Source organism: Pelobates fuscus, chromosome 6, assembly GCF_036172605.1.
Source record: "Pelobates fuscus isolate aPelFus1 chromosome 6, aPelFus1.pri, whole genome shotgun sequence".
Taxonomy (NCBI): domain Eukaryota; kingdom Metazoa; phylum Chordata; class Amphibia; order Anura; family Pelobatidae; genus Pelobates; species Pelobates fuscus.
The window spans coordinates 253,602,079-253,623,978 of record NC_086322.1 but is presented as its reverse complement, the minus strand read 5'-3'; the positions used below and the strand labels follow the sequence as shown (position 1 = coordinate 253,623,978).

Sequence of the window (21,900 nt, the reverse complement as noted above, 5' to 3'; positions counted from 1 at the left end):
GGTGCTCATGTAAACTGGAACACACGTTGTTAAACTTGACATATTCTGGTCTGCCACAGACCCCCACGTGACTGACTCTCACTGTAAATACAATCGGGATCCACTGTGGTGAATGGAGTATACTATATCCCGTCTTTACTAATCGGACCCACCCAATATTGAGTCGTAGTTGCCAAATGAGTTCTATACCTTTCATTCTCTTTTTCCCCTTCCCCCTACTCTGTCTTTCACCCCCCCCCCACCCCCTTCTTCCCCCTCTCTCCACTTTTCCTCTTTTTCTTGATCTCTTTCTACCTCTAATGCTACGGCACACACTTACGGCCTCACAACTGACGAGAATAGATAACTACTACATGGACAAATACATCCCTATGGACAAGCCACATCAATGGAATGACAAACCACTAGCCTCCCTCCGCACTACACTGCGAGCGAGATAGTTGGACCCGAGATTTTAATAGCCCATGCACACTCTAGGGTACACCCATCACTAGCTGTGCATGCTTAGGTAAATCTGTATTTATTAAGGTCATCAAATAAACAAAACAGTTTTCCCTCGCAGGGGATAGGGCATACATTTTGCAAACAGATTGGGAAACAGTACGTTTTCGCATTGGCTTCTTAATTTTTTATTTTTAGCTGTGCATCCTTGACACATACTGGATGTAAAGATCTATGCTAAAGTTTCAAATGATATATCTTCTGGCAAACTTGATGATCTGAAGTTCCTGTACTGTTCATTGTTAATGGCTCGCAAATGTTATGTGTACTATGTAAATGCAATGGCAAAGCAATCAATTCTTTACTTCTGTACTACTCTGTAATCAAAAAAAGACCAATACAAAATAAAAATAAATTAAAAAAATTCTCGCTCTCAGAATTGCAATCAGATAGATCTCTCCTTGATTCAATAAACTTGGGCTATCCACGGTATTCACAATTAATTAAGTTTTTTGGAATTAAAGTGAATTCCACATATTAGGCCACAATAGCTAAATTGCAGAAAATTCTCCATGCCAGCAATGGTTTCAGTTTTTGGCTAATATAGTCTCAAATTTGAAATTCACTTTACATTTCATATAAGTTCACATGTTAAACTCTTCAATGAGTATCCTAAAGTCCGAGAGTGTTGGGGGAATATACGGTTTAAACTAAATATATATGGAGTAAGAATTAATTTACACGTTAAACAGGTCTATTCTTTTTTTAGCATTTAGTGTGTGTGAATAGAGAATATACCTGTCTACTGTATGTGTGAGTACAAATACATATTCATATGAATTCTTCTCATGTAAATATATGCAAGATGTAATGAGAACAAAGACATGTCATTTTGTCTCCATCAGATTGCATGATTCAGTTTTTTTGTGCAGAAAGACATTAGCATTTATCCCTCGTAGTGGGGTATGATAATATGTTCCATCCCACAGCAATGCAAAGTGCTGTAATTACAGAGACCTTTTTCACGTAATAAGTGGGCGTTGTATCCATCCCCCCCTTCAGTCACAGTTTATTTTTAAGATATCAGACAGGAAGAGCTCAGGAAAGAACCTGTTTCTGCATACTTTCAGCCAGGTTCCTGTATTTCAGTGTTCGGGGGGGCTGTATGTGATCTAGAGGAGCTCCAGAGAGAGAGGCGGCCAACACTAGAAGTTTGAAGAAGGACTGGTTGCTGACCAGGTGCACACGAACAGGTCCAATGCTGCCTTTAAACCTGAATGACTTGTAGATTGGGAAATGGTCTTGTAGAGCTTGATCCAACTGTTAAAAGAAAAGTGGAGAAAAATAAGATTTGTGTAATATTGGGTACCAAGATGGCAGCGGGATGAATATAAAAGTAGGAGATGAGTGACTAAAACTTGAGAGAGGCAAGAAATAAAAGAGTTAACAGTAAAGCGGACAGACAATTTTGAGACAAGGAATGAAGATAAAAAGGATAACAATGGATAGACAAGAGGATCTCTGCAAAACAGCTGAAAGTGCAGAGACCTGACCATTTAGAACAGAGATCTGACCCTTTCAATCAGTCTCACAATTTAAATGGACACAGAACTCCACAACCGACCAGAACTCTTGCCACACACAGGTTCATGAAGTAGCATGGCTGCTTTGTTCAGCTTTTCCTTTATCTGCAGCCTTAAACCGATGTGGGGATGTTACATTCTAGCATTTGCCTCCCCCCCCCCCCCCCTATTGGCAGCCTTGCAGCGAGCCATTGCAGATTTAAGGCTGTGGAAGTCAAACAAACCGTACAGACAGGTCAGCCATGTTACTGGAAACAAAGCTACAGACACAGTTGGGGATGGCTGAGTAAGACATTATTGGGAACAGGTAGAGGAAATATAACCACTGCAAACAGAAACGCAAGTTATACAGATATCAAGAGCTGGTCCCCCTTTTCTCCTTTAAAAGCAGCATTGGATGTATGCTTTTTAAATTTCCGTGTTCTTATTGGTCACTGAATTGTCATTTTTGAGACACTGTGCACCTAACTACAAACTTTCAAGCTGCTAAGAAATATTTGTGGCCAACATACATTTTGCTACATTCACCTCTACCTTGAGAGTTACAATGTAAACAGATTTGAACATAATCTAAACGTACAGTAACAATTCCTAAGAAGTGTGTTATATTCACAAACCGTACAAACCTGTCATTAAACATGAAACTCTATTTAAATGGACATGGAAGTGGCCTGGGTGCACTGTCCCTGTTCCCTTAACCTTGCAATATAAAACATTGCAGTTTTAGAGAAATTGCAGTGTTTACATTGCAGCATTAAGACTGCTTCTAGTGGCTGTCTACCAGACAGCCACAAGAGACGCTTCCTGCATATACGTGCAGAGACTTAGTGAAACAACACTGGACCTCCCTCATGCTTTGCATTAGGAAGTCCAGCGTCTTCAACTGCTGGTTGTGCGTGCCCATTATGTCCCCAATTGGCTCAAGTCAACACAGAGCCATGGGACATCGGCGCTGGAAGAATGTAAGAGATTAATTTATTTAACCTTTTACATAAGTGGGGTGGGAGGTGGGTACAGGCCGCAGGGGCAAAGGGACAACATAGTGTTAGGAATACAACTTTGCAACATTATAGTGTTCCTTTAAAGGCCTCATACACCTCAATTACAATTGCCACACTTGGGGAATCTAGAATTACCAAGGTGGTTTGGAAGTCTGCAATGCAGGGTCCTCAGAGTGATACTGAGTTGAAATAGGAGTAGGAACAGGTGAAAGCCTAAAAAATCTCACACATGTAGCTGCTTAATGGACACCATACTGTAGAATAAACTCAGAGGATGCTTCATCTGGCCTGATGCAACCATGTGGATGATCCCACTGCAAGATTGGTATTCGGATCAGATACAGTAATACCAGGACAGTAGGCATGATGTCTGGCAGGGCACAGCTGGGAATCTCCAAGAGTTCTCTGTCATTGGCCCAGACTTCCTGCATTGACTTTGACAAAATACTCTCATCGGGGCCTAGGACGCACCGGCCTGCAGGGTGCAAGATTTGAGTGACCTGGCAGGAGGGAAGCGCATTGCGCTCCCTCCTGCCAGTCACTTAGTATAGCGTGGCCAGGCGGCGCGGACGCAGTACAGGAGCTTCCTGTACCCAGCCAGACTGAAAGGAAGTGCTCACTCAGTGAGCACTTCCTGTCAGTCCAGCCGGGTACAAGAAACAGAAGCTCCTGTACAAAGGTAGGAGGACAGGCCACTAAGGGACACTGGGGGGGAGGAGAGACCACAAAGGGAATATGTGGGGGGGGGGGGGGGAGGAAGAGGAGGAGAGACCACTAAGGCCACTAAGGGACTATGGGGGGGGGGGGGAGATAGAGAGACCACTAAGGGAGGAGGGAGGAAGAGACCACTAAGGGAGAAGAGACCACTAAAGGACACTGTGGGAGGAGAGACCACAAAGGGACACTGGGGGTGGAGGAGGGAGCACTAAGGGACACTGCGGGTGAGGAGAGACAACTAAGGGACACTGAGGGGGAGGAGAGACAACTACGGGACACTGGGGGGAAAGAACAGTGAGAGTGAGAGGAGGAGAGACCACTAAGGGATACTGGGGGGGGGGGGGGAGGAGGAGAGCACTAAGGGACAGGAGTGGAGGGGAGAGCACTAAGGGACAGGAGTGGAGGGGAGAGCACTAAGGGACAGGAGTGGAGGGGAGAGCACCAAGGGACAGGAGGGGATAGGAGAGCACTAAGGGACAGGAGGGGAGTAGAGAGCACTAAGGGACAGGAGGGGAGTAGAGAGCACTAAGGGACAGGAGGGGAGTAGAGAGCACTAAGGGACAGGAGGGGAGGGGAGAGCACTAAGGGACAGGAGGGGAGGGGAGAGCACTAAGGGACAGGTGGGGAGGAGAGAGCACTAAGGGACAGGTGGGGAGGAGAGAGCACTAAGGGACAGGTGGGGAGGAGAGAGCACTAAGGGACAGGTGGGGAGGGGACAGCACTAAGGGACAGGTGGGGAGGGGACAGCACTAAGGGACAGGTGGGGAGGGGAGAGCACTAAGGGACAGGTGGGGAGGGGAGAGCACTAAGGGACAGGTGGGGAAAGGAGAGCACTAAGGGACAGGTGGGGAGGGGAGAGCACTAAGGGACAGGAGAGGAGGGGACAACACTAAGACAGGAGGGGAGGGGACAACACTAAGGGACAGGAGGGGAGAGTTCTAAGGGACAGGATGGGAGACCTCTAAGGGACAGGATGGGAGAGTACTAAGGGACAGGGTGGGAGAGTACTAAGGGACAGGATGGGAGAGTACTAAGGGACAGGATGGGAGAGTACTAAGGGACAGGATGGGAGACCTCTAAGGGACAGGATGGGAGAGTACTAAGGGACAGGGTGGGAGAGTACTAAGGGACAGGAGGGGAGTAGAGAGCACTAAGGGACAGGAGGGGAGTAGAGAGCACTAAGGGACAGGAGGGGAGTAGAGAGCACTAAGGGACAGGAGGGGAGAGCACTAAGGGACAGGTGGGGAGGAGAGAGCACTAAGGGACAGGTGGGGAGGAGAGAGCACTAAGGGACAGGTGGGGAGGAGAGAGCACTAAGGGACAGGTGGGGAGGGGACAGCACTAAGGGACAGGTGGGGAGGGGACAGCACTAAGGGACAGGTGGGGAGGGGAGAGCACTAAGGGACAGGTGGGGAGGGGAGAGCACTAAGGGACAGGTGGGGAGGGGAGAGCACTAAGGGACTGGTGGGGAGGGGAGAGCACTAAGGGACAGGTGGGGAGGGGAGAGCACTAAGGGACAGGAGAGGAGGGGACAACAATAAGAGACAGGAGGGGAGGGGACAACACTAAGGGACAGGAGGGGAGAGTTCTAAGGGACAGGATGGGAGACCTCTAAGGGACAGGGTGGGAGAGTACTAAGGGACAGGGTGGGAGAGTACTAAGGGACAGGGTGGGAGAGTACTAAGGGACAGGGTGGGAGAGTACTAAGGGACAGGATGGGAGAGTACTAAGGGACAGGATGGGAGAGTACTAAGGGACAGGATGGGAGAGTACTAAGGGACAGGATGGGAGACCTCTAAGGGACAGGATGGGAGACCTCTAAGGGACAGGATGGGAGACCTCTAAGGGACAGGATGGGAGACCTCTAAGGGACAGGATGGGAGACCTCTAAGGGACAGGATGGGAGACCTCTAAGGGACAGGATGGGAGAAGTGGAGTTGAGACAACTAAGGGACGGGGGAAGTGGAAGAGATTATTAAGGGACGGGGGGAGTGTAAGACACACAGAAAGGCTGAGGAAGGGGTGAAAGAGAAGCACAGAAGGGCTGGCAGGGGAAACGGAGACACACAGAGGGCCTCAGGAGAGAGACACACAGAGTCGCTTGTGAGGAAGACACAGAGGGGCCTGACTGCAGCCTGAGCCCATTTTTGTTTGCCTAGGGCGGCAAAAATCCTTGCACCGGCAGTGTCTCTCAAGGCAAAAGATCCCTTGACAACAGACCTTGCTAGAAGTAGAAAATAATAAAACTTACAGAGCTCATAAAGTTCAACAGTCTCTTGAGGGGGCCGAACCATAAATGCATACATTTGCAGAAGGTTGCAGAAATTTGTCGACAAGGATTTCTGGGATTGGTTCTACATTAATGTTTTACCAGGACTTGAACATTGTAATATGAGTAACAAAAACAATATACATTTGAAACTAATTACATTTTGATTTGAAATGTGCAGGTAATATAATAACTTTCTTTAGATATGCTTTTTTCAGCACTAAGACTCCAAATAATGCTTTTGGGGGGCTACCCGAGGACAGACAAGAAACAGACATCCCTTGGGCTGTACTGGGGACCCGCTTTCCTTTAGATGAGGAGCTGTGACAGCTAACACATACTTAGATAAAGCAATAATTATATGTAAAGATAAAAACAGTGCTTAAAATATAACTTTAATAGGTGCAAAATGGTTAAGGCCTTAATCCTCCCCCTCCCACTCCCCATTCGAAAATGGTCCAACAGGGATCCATTTAGGAGTCTCTGAAAAGCCACATACCAGATGTTCTTGTTTGGGGTTTTAGTTCAGGTTTATAATTAATCAGTAATAAGTTAGACTAATTCAAAGAAAAGAAAAAAGAAAACTCAAAGACACGCTGGAACAGATTAAAAAAACAAACAAAAAAAAAAAAACAGCACTATATTTTCTTCAGTCTGTACCCAAAAAAAACAAAAACACTGATGCATTTATTTGAACTACTGGTTAGAGTTAAGAATTGTGTAGATTGGGAATCCAGACCAGATTCCTATTGGGCTGTGCGCCTCAACCATCCAATATGGGTGCCCCTTTGGAGACAACAGGAAAGCTTAAATTGAGGAGTCTCTTGAAGTTTTGCAAGTTAGCATGTAAATCTCCCATGTTTAAATTAGTATAGGACCCACCAATATTGGGGTACTATGGCCATATGGTGGAAATGAATCCCCATATTTATTTGCTAAGATATGTAATTTTAAGTAGCCTTGTTAAATGTAAAGCTGTATTTTTGTTTGTGTGCGCGCACTGTTCCTTTAACTGTATTTTGTATATGTTTTGGTCTTTACAGCAGCACCACTGTTTGAAAATGCATGTTCTGGGGGTGCCCCCAATTCCCATTTTTTCTGTACAGTTTAGAATTGACCAGGGAACTGCACATTTTCTGCAAAAATAAAGTTTGTTAAACCATTGACTTGTAAGTTCCCCCCTCCCAATTTGGCTTTATTGTCATGAAAATGTCAGTTCTCATTTCATTTCCCCACACTGTCTATTTTAGTGAATACACTTTTCAGTGGGATCAAATAATTTATTTGACAGTCAACAGTAGCTGACTGTTGGCAAGTTGCAGTGGTTAAAGGACTGATCCAGAAGTAACGGTCGTAAACCTAAGTTTATTACAGCCTGGGTTTAACAGTTAAAGAATAAAAATGTATCACCACAATAAATATCCTGCTTTCATTTACTTAAATTGATCACTGCTGGGTCACTCCAGGAAGAGTCGTTGTGCAACTCTGTTAGTGTGTCAGACTGTTTACACACATCATGAATAACACGTGCCATACAGGGGGTCTTGGCAAGCGGCACCACAGCAGACATATGTAGACACGCAAAGCAAAACAGACCAACAAATGGAAATATTTATCAAGAGGAGAGGGTGCCATGGTGGAGGTGGGAGGGTAACTTGCATACGATCGGCTACTACAATTCTCTCCTAATAATGACTGCTCTGTTTATGTGTATATATGTGCAACAACTGCAAAACATTCTAATCTTGCAGTGCCACCTGGTGGTAAATGTGTTTACTGCTGCCATTAACTGTATACATTATGTGTATTCGAGAGACAATCCTGGTTTTAACATTTCACTGAACATCTGCTGGTGCTTGATTAATCTCTGAATATAAACAGAGTTAATTCTCTACAATGTATAAATGGTTTCATGAATATATTTTGGAACAATGGGAGGCAAGATGGGCATCGATTAAGCTGGATGTTATGAGCAGTTCTCTCTCTCCCCCCCCCCCAACAAACAGGGTTATTTACTAAGAGTGAGAAGACCTAGGAATTCAAAGAGAACTTAACATTTAAAGTCACAATAGCCAAATTGAAAACAGAATGGACTGTTTTTTTTCCTTATTTGGCTATTTTGGCCTACATTTTGATATTCATTTTGAATTCCTGGCAATACTCATTTTAGAATAATTTGATTAGAGGACAAAATAGAGAGAGACTTAGTTTTTAAAAGTGTTAAAAACAAACATGCCTGTAGCATCGGCAGCATGGGAGTAGGTAACAGCCTGTCACTACCTCCCAGACACTTACAGAGCGCCGCATGGGACAGAGAAGGAGGAGGAACATGAGGGCGAGAGCAAAGATAGGCCCAAACCAGCTAGTTCACTCATATCAGCCTCAGCCAGCAGGACCATGAGAAGCCATCTCCTGCACATCAAATGTATGTTAATAGGAGGGTGGCTGAAAATATAACAATTATGACATGTGTGTATGTTTCTATGTATAGGTCAATGTGTTTATATGTTTGTCTCGGTATGTCTGTATGTGTCAGTGTATCTGTCAGCATATATATCTATGTGTGTATCTGAGTCAGTGTGTATGCCTCAAAATGTGCTTATGTCAGTGTGTGTATCTGTGTATGTATGTCAGTAAGAGTGTGTATGTGCCTGTATGTTTATATGTATGCATCTGTGTGTCTGTATAAGTCAGTGTCTATCTGTGTGGGTCAACGTCTCAGTGCATATATGTATGTGTCAGTGTGTGTGTATCTATGTGTGTACCTGTCTGTCTGAGTGTGTGTTAATGTGTGTATGCGTCACAGTGTGATTTTGTTTGAGTCAATATGTCAGTGTGTGTATCTGTGGGTCAATGTGTATGCAAATCTATGTAAATATGTATGCATGCATCTGTGTGTGTCAGTGTATCTGTGTATGTATGTGGCAGCGCATGCGTATATGCACATACATGCCAGCAATCAAACGGCAAAACTACATGCAAACACACCCTTGCAAATAAACAAACATTAGGTAAAAACAAACTCCAGCAGTCAAATGCCAAAATTATATACATATAATTCAAACACCAAAACTATACAAAAATGTACACTAATTTAAAAGCCATCACTACATACAAACACCTCTGTATTTAAACGAAAATATTACAAATGCCAAAAATATATTGAAACACCAACACTACACACAAAAATACACCTGTATTTCAAAGCTAACACTACATACAACACACCCCTGCATTCAAACGCAAACATTACATAGAAGTACACCACTGCATTATAATGGCAACAGTACATACAAATACACCCCTTTACACACACATACTTCATACAAAAACATGATTACATGCAAACATACAAACACTAATCACAAATACAACCCTGGAAGGATGGGCAAATTGTAAATCCACAGCTGCTAGAACATTGTGGGAATTGTACAACAGATTATGATCTACTGTATTTTTCGCTCCATAAGACGCACTTTTTTCCCCTCAAAAGTGAGGGGAAATGTCTGTGCGTCTTATGGAGCGAATGTGAAGGTTTACTTAACTGTCTTGTAGCGTGGGCCGGCAGCACAGTGCGCACCGCGGTACAGGAACTTTAATTTCAGGTTCCGGTTTCCGGCGGGACTGAAAGGAAGTGCGCACTCAGTGTGCAAACTTCCTTTCAGTCCCGCCGGAAACCAGAACCAGAAGTTCCAGTACCGCGGTGCGCACTGTGCTGCCGGCCCACGCTACAAGACAGGTAAGTAATTATGGGACATGGGGAGGGGAGAGGGGGTGCACTATGGGACAAGGGGAGGGGAGAGGGGAACACTATGGGGGGGGACACTATGGGAGGAGGGGAGGGGAGAACACTATGGGAGGAGGGGAGGGGGAGAACACTATAGGAGGAGGGAAGGGGGGAACACTATAGGAGGAGGGGAGGGGGGAACACTATAGGAGGAGGGGAGGGGGAGAACACTATGGGGGAGGGGAGGGGGAGAACACTATGGGAGGAGGAGAACACTATGGGAGGAGGGGAGGGGGAGAACACTATGGGAGGAGGGGAGGGGGAGAACACTATGGGAGGAGGGGAGGGGGAGAACACTATGGGAGGAGGAGAACACTATGGGAGGAGGGGAGGGGGAGAACACTATGGGAGGAGGGGAGGGGGAGAACACTATGGGAGGAGGGGAGGGGGAGAACACTATGGGAGGAGGGGAGGGGGAGAACACTATGGGATGAGGGGAACACAATGGGAGGAGGGGACACTATGGGATGAGAACACTATTGGACAAGGGGATGGGGGTTAAAGAACACTATGGGACAGGGGAGGAGGGGTTAAAAATTACTATGGGACAGGGGAAGGGGGGGTTAAAGATCATTATGGGACAGGAGAGGGGAGTGGGTGGTAAGGAACACTATGGGACAGGGGAGAAAAAAAAATAGTCTGAACAAACTTTTCCATAGTAAAAAACACTATGGGATAGTTTGTTCAAAATATTTTTTTTCTGGGTTTCCTCCTCTAAAAACTAGGTGCGTCTTATGGTGTGGTGCGTCTTATGGAGCGAAAAATACGGTACCTTCTGGCTGCGCTGGCACTAGAGGGGGGCCAAACACACTTCTTGCACCAGGGCCCTCATCAAATTAGTTCCGCCACTGATTTACAGGTGTGTGCAAAGAAGAGGTCACCCATAGATACTAGAAGAAACTTTCTGAAGCTTTCACGTATAGCACAGACTAAGGTATTTTACTGTAAAAACAATGTAGAATTACCTACTTAAAGTGGCTATTTTAGTTGATTATGTAGATACATTTTAAATGGTCTGGATTTCTTTTCTTATTGTCACTTTGAAGTTAAGGATTTTTTTTTCCATTTTGTGGCACAATCATAAATCTGCTCAAATAGTTTTTTTTTTTATTTATTAATTTAAATTTGCCTTCTACTGAATCAACAGCAGACATAGATTTCTGGACGTTAAACCATGAAGGACTTAAAACGTTTAAATGCAGTTTACACAGAACTGGAGGCTGCCATATATGTACACCTACACTTACATGAAAACTTTTATAAAGCAACCACGTGACGCAAATATCTCATTCCTTTTCCAAAAGAATTACAATCTCTATATTCACCTTAAGACACGGACATTTAAAAGGGAGATTCATATATACCTCAAGCTGGGTCTTTGCTCCTATGAGACATGAACAGATTTGACTTCAACACTGCCATGTCTGATGCTCAAAGAGACTGGCTTATCAATGGACCAGGGAAGAGATGATAGAATTGTAAAAATCGTGATTCTGCTCACAGAAAGCTGTGAACATTCTATTTCGGTTTCTAATGCATAAATAATGAGTGAAAATACAAGTGTTTCAATCATCACTATGCAGGTGAAATCTTGTGATCACCCAAAAATCTTCCACGGCTATATAATAAAGCACATTTATCTCTGTTCCTTACATACCAATTCCCTTGCTTACAAGTGACCCTTCAGTCCAATTCATAAATACATACATACATACATAAATACATAAAATAAACATACAAAGTTCAGGAAGACCTTCCTATTGTTATTCTTCAAATCTATGTACACACAACAACACATTACCTTAAAGGGTTATACCTAGCACCATGATCACTTCAGTGATTATGATGCTTGGAGTCTGTATGTGCATTACACTCTGCACCGAGAATTTATATATTGCTGTCAGAGATTGAACTCCACCTTCCGCAGCATTATTAGTACATTAGAAAGTCTGGAACGAGTTCCAGGCTGGCTAATGCCAATTCTGTGCACATTAATTGGCTGAGAACGCTGAGCCGATGCTCTCAGCCAATGAATGACTGGCCAATCAGCATTCCGCTTCTGCAGAATCCAGACGCACATAACCAAGCAACAAAGAAGGCATGGTGCCCGAAGCGCAATAATAATAATTATAATTAATACTCTTTCACCCAAGTATGAACATGAGTAAGCTGAAAAATATTAAATTAATTGGCCTTTAACTAGGGATCGACCGATATTGATTTTTTAGAGCCGATACCGATATTCTGTGAACTTTCAGGCCGATAGCCGATATAATTTGCTGATATTCTGTACATTTACGATTTTGGAAAATAAAAACTGTTTCTAAAGGTAAATTCACAAAATATACATGCCATGTGTAGTGGATGCAGTGTGTTTAGACAGGGGAGCTGTGTGTGTTTGTGTAGTGGATGCAGTGTGTGTTTGTGTAGTGTGTATGTTGTGGATGCAGTGTGTGTTTGTGTAGTGTATGCAGTGTGTATTTTTCTAATGTGTGTAGTGGATGCAGTGTGTATTAGTGTAGTGTGTATATAATGAAAGCAGAGTGTTTGTGTAGTGTGTGGGTAGTGTGCGTAAAGTGAATGCAGTGTGTGTGTAAAGTGAATGCTGTATATACTAAATGCAAAGTGTGTGTATATAAGGAATGCAGAGTGTGTGTGTATTTGTGTAGTGTGTGTATAGTGAATGTAGTGTGTTTATATAATGCAGAGTGTGTGTGTATTTGTGTAGTGTGTGTATAGTGAATGTAGTGTGTTTATATAATGCAGAGTGTGTGTGTTTGTATAGTGTGTGTATATAATGCAGTGTGTTTGTGTAGTGTGCATTATATAAACACACTACACAAACACACACTGAATTATATAAACACACTACACAAACACACTGTGTATATAATGCAGTGTCTATATAATGCAGTGTGTTTGTATGGTGTGCATATAATGCAGTGTGTTTGTATAGTGTGCATATAATGCAGTGTGGTTGTATAGTGTGTGTATATAATGCAGTGTGTTTGTATAGTGTGCATTATATAAACACACACACTCCATTATATACACACACACTATACAAACAAACACGACACAAACACACTGCATTATATACACACACTGCATTATATACACAGTGTGTTTGTGTAGTGTATGTGTATATAATGGAGTGTGTGTGTGAGGGGGCATTTTTTATTAAATTATTTTTATATTAAATTATTATTATTTTTTTATATTTAGTTATTATTTATTTTTGTTGTCCCCCCTCCCTGTTTCATACTTGGCCAGGGAGGGGGGATATAGCAGTCCCTGGTGGTCCAGTGGCATTGGCTGAGCTGTGGAGGGGGGTGGGGAGGGGGGAGGCAGCAAGCGCTTACTCACCTCCCAGCAACTCCTCCAGCTCCCCAGTGTAAGTATTGCTCTGACGGCCGCGGGTCTCGCGAGATTTACACTGGGGAGCTGGAGGAGCTGCTGGGAGGTGAGTAAGTGCTTGCTGCCCGCCCCCACCCCCCCAGCACCGCCGGGCTTGTAATGAGTCTGGCGGTCCTAGGAGGTATTATCGGCAATATCAGTATCTCTATTGGCCGATACTGATATTGCCGAAAATACCAAATATCGGCCGATTATATCGGTAAAACCGATAATCGGTCGGTCCCTACCTTTAACCACTTACTAGTAATAATCAAGCTGCATGTTGTAACATTACCACGTCTCTGTATAACACGCATTTCTGGGCACTAGTTCATTGCAACTTTTACATAGCCTGGCATTATCAACTCACTCCACATCATGTTCACATCCTCCAGTGTTGTGGTCGTGATTGCTTACTAGCCACCAGTGGCACAAAAGTTAACCCTGTAGCAAGGGGTGTCATCATTTGTTAACCAACTGCCTCGTTACAAGAAAAAAAAAATAAAAAATACTATCATATCTATTAAAGGGATTCTCCAGTGATAGGGAAACAAACCCGTTTTCCTGGAATGCCCCCTCCCTCCTGCGACACTGAAGGGGTTAAAACCCCTTCAGACACTTACCTGAATCCAGCGTGGATGTCCCTCGGTGCTGGGTCAGGCTCTGTCCACGCTCCTCCCCCTCGCGCACATTACACCTTCCCATAAGAACGCTTTCCTATGGGGATTCTCGTAACAGTTATGAACAAACTCATCTCAACATCACTTTGTAAAACTGGGGATGTGCAACTTGGAGCATTTATTGGTTGTCTTCCTCAAATAGGAAGACAGAAACAAGCAAGAAAAATTTATATTTCCAGAAATGTAGGGAATTGCGAGCGGCTAAGAGTGTGTACATAACATGCACATGTGCACACTGACCAATTTGTTAATGCCCATTCAAGGATTTAAAAAAAAATGTAAATCAGAAGTACTTCACTCATATAACTGCTTGGTATGAATGTTTTTGTGAATGAGTCACAGTCAACAGATCAAACCACAGGGATTTTTTATTTATTTTTTACTATATATTATGATATTGCTGCAAATTAATCAAAACACAGACCAGATCTGTATGTCAAACAGTGCTATTTGGCTAATGATCGACATCTCTGATATGCTTACTGATGGACCTGGAGTGTGCTCTCTTGTCACATGCTCACCTTATATCTCTGTTCTTCAGATAAGTCTCTCACCCCTTTCAGTGCTACAAAGACTTCATAATGCATGTCTGATCCTCCTGAGAATGGACCTGAAACAGAAGGAACATCACATAAAACTCAGATAGCACAGTCTTGAGTTTTACAAGAAGAAAAGTAAATGAAGTATAGTCAAAACACTACTACTTATGTCTTAGTATTTTTCCTCTGCTTGACCAAAGCCATCAAACCCCCAGCCATCACTAATGAGAAAAGGCTATGTCTACATAGAATCCTGCAATCTTACGGGATCCTCTATAGACCTGTAGTTTTGTACTCTAGTGCACGCTACTTTCAAGCTCAAGTGCAAGGAGCTAAGGCACGGACGTAAGAGCATGGCGGCATCCACGAGGATCAAATAAGCAAGACTCCCTCCTACATCCCCAGGCCACCGGACAACCAGTGGTGATGTCACCGTCAAAGACCCTAGACAGTGACAGAGCCGCTTTAAATGCCAAATACCAATACCAATATGGAGGCCACTTCCACAATGTATTGCCCAGAACACAAACGTATGCAAGTATCAATGTGTAGAGATGCATGCCAATAGTTTAAACAAATATTATTGATTTCAATGCCCACAAGCATGTAATCAAAAAGATTGCAAACAAAAAGTAAAAATGACAACAAGAATACACTTGACTAGGCGAAATCGCTAAGGCTTGATGGGATGTTTCGCCTCCCAAAACCGAAGACGGCACCCCCAGCGGCTACTGCAGATTTGATTGTCAGGTTCCAGTCCATACAGGAAAAAGCCCTGCTTCAAAACACAGCTCGAGGGAAAACCCCCTTAACCTTTGAGGGATCTACACTGTCGCTATTCCCAGATCTCACACGCGCAACCCTCACCTGGAGGAAAAACCTGCAGCCGCTCCTGCAACAGCTACGCCTCAAGGACATACAGTACCGCTGGGGTACACCGAGGGCAGTCATGTTCCCTCACCAAGGGACTGCCTGCAGAGCGCACAGCTACTCGGAATTAGAAGCCCTCCTGCTCAAATTGGGCATAGTCGACCAAGCTGGAACCAAAACCACAGGACTTTCCCACCTGAACCCCGCGAGGATAGCGGAATTCTTCCCACGCCAATCCCAACGGCCAACCACCACACAAGACCCAACATGAGAAACGGAGGAGGTCGTGGATGATCCACAACACCTATGAAACAACCTCCTTCCACCGCAATGAACTGGCTCTAGTTGAGTAGTGCAACACCACCAAACGCTGCTGATTTGATTTATTTGTTTTGTTGACTTTCTTATATGTTTTCACCTTACGTCATCAGTCCTGTTACCGATTAATTGTTTGCAGAGGTGCGAATCTCTAAGATGACCTGTATGGTATCCAGGCATTTACAGCTGCTGGGTCATAAAAGGTTCAGGGCTAGCTATGACCTACCTGGCCGCACTAACGATTGCACCATTCCTCCCCCTCCCCCACCCCAGGAGTGGACACGCATAAATGTACTCAAAACCATGCTTTGAATATGCTCTGAAGTGCAACACCACCTTTTTTACCCCCATAGACCAACACATATGTATGCTGTAATGATGTACTGCAGGGGGCTTGTCTTCCAAAGGGCACTTTCGTGAACATACCGTACCTACATAATGTTTAAACTCATTTTTGCATATTTAACAAAAAAACAAAAAACCTCAGTCTGCTGCCTATTACTGTGGCCCTGGAAGACCCCTTACCTACATAATGTTTAAACTCATTTTTGCATATTTAACAAAAAACAAAAAACCTCAGTCTGCTGCCTATTACTGTGATGTATACTACCTGTGACCTGCAATATACTCATGACGTATCAACAACTGTTAACTGTACTTATGATATACATACAGACTGAGCAAAAATAAAGAATTAAAAAAAAAAAAAAAAGAATACACTTAGCTGACAACTACAAGAGTCAAAATCCATGATATTTACACTGCTGGTGTGGATATCTACATAAAAATAATAATGTAATGGGGAACCATTTCTCTGGAACTTATACCATTGAAAATAACAAACATTACAATATATCTATAACTTGTGTTTACCTTTTTTATGAGATGTCTAGTTTTTTTCTTTAAAAGGAACTTCTAAGCTCCAAAACAACTTCAGCATAATGAGACAGTTTTAGTACATAGACCAGTCTCACTGCTCAATTCTCTGCTTATTTAGGAGCTAAAATTACTTTTATTTTTGTAAATAAGCCCAAAAGAAATCTGGGGAAAGGGATATAGCATTTTTACTGAAAGAGCGTTCTTAAACTGTAACACTATCAAATCAGTGAGCTATCTATTATGATACACTATCCTACAATTTTAAACCATGACAGGAAGCTTCATATTTAGCTTAAAGCGGCACTGTCATGCGAACTTACCTTTCCTCAATCTCCCACCCCCCCTCCCCCCTCTCTCTCAGGATCTGTTATTCTTTTCTTCCTGTCTTCTTTAGTTTTCTTTAAAATCATAAGACAAAGTAGGGACTCTTTGCCTTATGGAGGTTTCCTCCGCTTGACCAGCGGAGGAGCAAAGTGTGCTTCATTTCCACTGGTCAGAGCAATTTTCCCATAATTCTTACCTTTCCTCTGTGATCTCGCGATGCTTCCTGACATTTTAGCCGAAACTACCGAATTGCGTTCTAACTGAATGAGAACAGTATGTTCGTTTGTTTTAGAACACAATTTGGCACTTTGTTTGTGTCGGAATTTCATTCGAATTAATGAAACTCCGATTCAATTTGTGCTGTGGCTGCATCTTGCAGCCGCTAAGTAGATAACTCCCTAATTCCCACAGTATTAGGGAGCTATCTACTAAAAGGCTGAAAGACCTAAATTGGTCTTTCAGCTACATTTACTAATACTAAGTAAAGCCTGTGGCTGCTCACTGGGGGCCATAAATTACAATGGGGGGGACCTACTGTCCTCCCAGCCCCCACCCCTGGGCGGCGGGTGGGGGCCATAATGATAATGAGGGGGGGGGGACCTACTGTCCTCCCCCTCACCGGCCCCCACCCCTGGGCGGCGGCCATAATGATAATGGGGGGGGAGGGGGGAGACCTACTATTTCCCCCCCCGCCCCAACCCCTGGGCGGCGGTTGGGGGCACTAAGTCAAACCCCCCCCATCAAAGGTGACTAGGGGTCCCCAAGCCCCTAGTCACCGACCCCCCCACCCAAATAAAAAGGCCCCTACCTACCCCCCTCCCACTAAAAAATAGCGAGGGGGGAATAAAATTACTAACCTGTAATGTAAAATTAAACTTTCCATTCAACGTCTTCTTTTTTCTAAAATCTTCATTTTTCAGCCCCAAAAAAGGCCAAATAAAAAACCATCATACCCGTCGAACTTAAAATAAAAAAAAAAACCAGAGCGCAAAAAAAATAATCCTTCACCCATGGAGGGCGCCGCGCAGACTGAGCTATGCAGGGCGGGGGAAGGCTTATAAAGGACAGTAGGTCTCCCCCCCCCCTCATTATCTTTATGGCCCCCACCCACCGCTCAAGGGTGGGGGCCGGGAGGACAGTAGGTCCCAGTCCCCCCCATTGTAATTTATGGCCCCCACCCGCCACTCAGGGGTGGGGGCCGGGGGGAGGACAATAGGTCCGCCCCCCCTTATTGTTATTTAGGGCCCCCACTAGCCGCGCAGGAGTGGGGGCTGGATAGTAGGGTTTTTGTTTTTTTTACAGTGAGCAGTCAAAGGCTGCTCACTGTTTAGTAGACATGCCCCTACCCGCGGTATAGCGAGTAGGGACATTCGGGAGATTTTATTCTCCTTTATGGTAATATGGGGGTCATATTGACCCCCATAGAGTGAGGGGGACATGGGGGGGTTTAGGAAGTGGCAGGGAGCACTGCTCCCTGCCACTTCTATCTTTACATATTACAAGGAGGGAGCTGTGCGCCGGTAGCTCCCTCCTTGTAATAAACTGAACGAACAAACTAACACCGATACTGTTCGGGGCAGAACATAAAGAATAATAAATAGGTAATATGGGGGCTTAGGGACATTTGGGGGTGATTAAGGGGTTAATTGGATGTAGTGGAGGCGGGTTTAAAAAAAAAAAAAACGGGATTAGGCATGACAGTGCCGCTTTAACACTTTCTTTACTGAGCTCCTACCAAATTGGGGAGGTATAAGCACTTTTCTTAATTTTGATCTTTTAGCAACTTAGTAGATAACTGCTTGATTTAAAATTCTTATACATTGGGCTATCTAACATAAGGATACCACCTTAAGGAGTTATCTACTAAACTGATGAAAGTTTAAAATTATGAAAATGGCGGCCCACAAGGGGCAGGTTCAAGTGCTTAGCGTGTCCCTTTTAATGCATATTAAATGCAAATATAATCTCTCCCTTTCAAAGTATGCGTTCCTGATTTAAAGAAGCACAAGTTTTTTCCAGCTTTCAATGTTGCCATTTAATACGTAGCAAACAGCCAAATGTACATGTGAATAAAGTAGCACAGATTTTACACTGTACACTGCATGCATCTGGCCGATTGGTGCCAATTCATTCAGGATGGTTGCTATGTTTACATTAAAGGTTAATCCAGCCTCTAGTGGCTGTCTCCCTGACAGCCACTTGAGGCCGCTTCCGCGATTCTCAGTGTGAAAATCACACTGAGATGACCCTGGACGTCCATAGGAAAGCATTGAGTAATGCTTTCCTATGGGCAGTTTGAATGCGCGCGCAGTTCTTGCCGCGCATGCGCATTCGGAGCTGACGTCAGCAGGGGGAGGAGAGGTCACCAGCGCCGAGGGAGCCCAGCGCTGGATTAAGGTAAGTGGCTGAAGGGATTTAATAACCCTTAATAACGAGTTTGTTTTCCTGGCATTATAGTGCTCCTTTAACTTTTAAGTGAATCTGTTATGCAACTATAACACAGTCACATTTACACTGATGATGTAGAGGTTTAACCTAGTCTGTCAGTAGCAAGAAGCGAGTATGCCTGTGATCATCAAAGCAAAGTGTGGAGTTCACAGATAAGCAGAAAGCCCACTTTGCATGTATGGATGTATGTTTCAAAGTACAGACATAACATAAGCATATTAAACCACATTTGGGGAAGTGGCATGGCTGTTTCTGTGAAATTGGCCAGAGGCAGCTGATTTTTTTTTGTCCAGCACAAAGAGTTTATATGTTGCAGTTCTTATTCTAGCAGCCATGGTGTATTCTGTGATCATACACTTTGTGATTTTTTTTTTTTGAGAAAAATACACACACACACACACACACACACACAAAAACTACTCTCCTGTAAGTGATTAAGATGTTTTAGTATTCAGTATACATCCCATGGTATCTGGGATTGGGAGAAAAAAGATGGCATTAAAAACTTAATTTTTTTTTACATTTCTGACGACATATCCTTATGTGAAAAATCAAGCAGGTCACTCAATTAAATCATTATCACCAATACAGAAAATAAACTGAGTAATGAGTGTTATCAACTTTAATAACAGATTTTCAAATTATTCCTTTATGTATTTTTTTTTTTTTTTTGGGTGTTTAACCCCTTAAGGACCAAACTTCTGGAATAAAAGGGAATCATGACATGTCACACATGTCATGTGTCCTTAAGGGGTTAATTCCCTTTAATTTATATATATACATATTGCAAAAAAAAATCATAATTTATGTAGTGATGTAATTTTGAAAGCCCTGGCTTCCCTTTGTGCGTTTTTCTCCAGTGTGGCTATTAAGGCTGTGTATTTGCATTTTACTTTTTTTTTTTCTTCTTCTTCCTCAAGGTGTACGATGCAACACAACTAGTGAAGACTTACTCAGGCTCCCAACTAGAGATACTAATTGATCAAGGTAAAGATGATCAATTTCTTGCAGCAGGGCAGCTTCTGCCAGACAACGTTATTGCTGCCTGCACTGAACGTAAAATACCAGTTGTGTTTAGATTGCAAGAGGTAAGTTGTATGAACTGATATCAGCAAAACTGTAACATCAGAGTGTACCCCATTTTATCTGTTAAAATAAATGCCCTAACAATAACTGGAAATGGTTTTAGCCCACCCAATTTTCTGTGTATATTGGGGGAAACCACTTTGTGCTTGGCTGCTAGACTTTTCTTTTTCACACGGAAAGAGGGATGGTGGACTTTTTTTTTAAAATTTTTTTTTTTTTGTCGTGCATGGTTTGACAAAATGATGTACGTTGCCACAACAGCAAACATAATCACAGTAAGATCACAGGTTTATACATATGTGGCATTGAGGTAAAAGCAAATTTTTTAAACTTTGTTAAACATAGCATTATTCGTCATGGCGTTCGCTAAATAGGTACATGTTAATATTAGGAAAGACAATTTATAACGGTGTAGGTTCTCGCTTGGATAGTTAGTAGGAAGGACATGTCAGAAGGTCGAAAACAGAGGAGTGACAAAGGGGGAAAACATGACATGCATCTGCATCCTAGCGTCAAACAGTTAATGAGTTAATTGTTATGAGGCTGACATAAACGATTACACATATCTAATGTAGTGTTTGGACTTGTTGCATTATATGTAACTGCAAGTTAAGCTAGGTCTAGGTAGGACTTCTTATACAAAACAAGATTGTAACGAAGTTGTCACCCTGATTGAGCAGAGTTTCCCAAGCCGCCTCAGTGGGAAGATTTCTGCATCCTGGCGGGCTCAAGGCTTGACAGGCGGGGCAGTCCTGTTTTTTATCCTATACCTGCACTGCTGGGCCCTGGTTGCAGGGGGCGAGTGTCCTTCCGAGCAGGCTGCAGAGCAAAGTTGGTCCGCAGATTATCATGTGGGTCTCGCAGGGTTTCCCAGTGTTGCCGCTGCAGGTTAGTGGGCTTGCCTCCCTTGGTCCTCCGCAGGCTAGTGTCTGCCCTGATCGGGAGCTGGGTGTATTCCGCGGAATGCTGCCGCTTACTGGTTCTTCCCGGCGATTGCCGGGTCAGTCCGCCAGCAGAGGAGCCTTTCTTGACGGCTTGCACGGTCGCTGCAGACGAGTATGTTCGCTTCCTTGTGCGATGCACGCTCAGTGCAGCCGTTGTCTCTCGCGCACTTAAATCGCGCTGGTTTTGCCGTCTCTCTGTGCGGTTTGAGTGGGAGGCAGAAGCCTTGGTGGCTGTGAGCGCGGGCTGGGAGCAGGCCTTCCCTACGCCGTCTGCGCACATGGCGCCCGCCATTTTAGGTGCGGCGGTTGGACTCTCTGGCCTCAATTGCCTTGTCACGGCCAGGGCCACAGGGTGAGGACCGGGATTCCCCCCCACCGGTCCAAAGGGAGGGGAACGGGGCCGGGTCTGCGCCGGTCTGCATCCCTAGCTGGGTTCCGTGGTGCAGGATAGTGGGGCAGCGGCCGTCTGCCCCACTCACCGCAGGAGAAGGCCCCATTTGGGGCAGCGTGTTTTCCTCCCCCAGGGGACTGAAGCTCACGGAGCCAGCCCCTCCCCGGGTCCCGCAGTCTCTCAGCTTTGGGTAGCTGCACTGGCGATCCATTTTTTGATGGTAAGAC

At 44.1% G+C, this 21,900-nt stretch overlaps 1 protein-coding gene across 2 annotated transcripts in view; it reads right to left on the bottom strand.

The window, feature by feature from the left end:
* Nucleotides 1-292: 292 nt before the first annotated feature.
* GHDC (GH3 domain containing) overlaps nt 293-21,900 on the bottom strand; it is a 72,690-nt gene continuing 51,082 nt past the window's right edge. For both annotated transcript variants that reach the window (XM_063458964.1, XM_063458966.1), the window contains exons 8-9: nt 14,396-14,484; nt 293-1,761 (exon numbers count right to left, since the gene is read on the bottom strand). In XM_063458964.1, the coding sequence (XP_063315034.1) occupies nt 1,540-1,761; nt 14,396-14,484 (311 nt within the window). In that variant the 3' untranslated portion in view covers nt 293-1,539. The remainder of the gene's footprint in view (nt 1,762-14,395; nt 14,485-21,900) is intronic.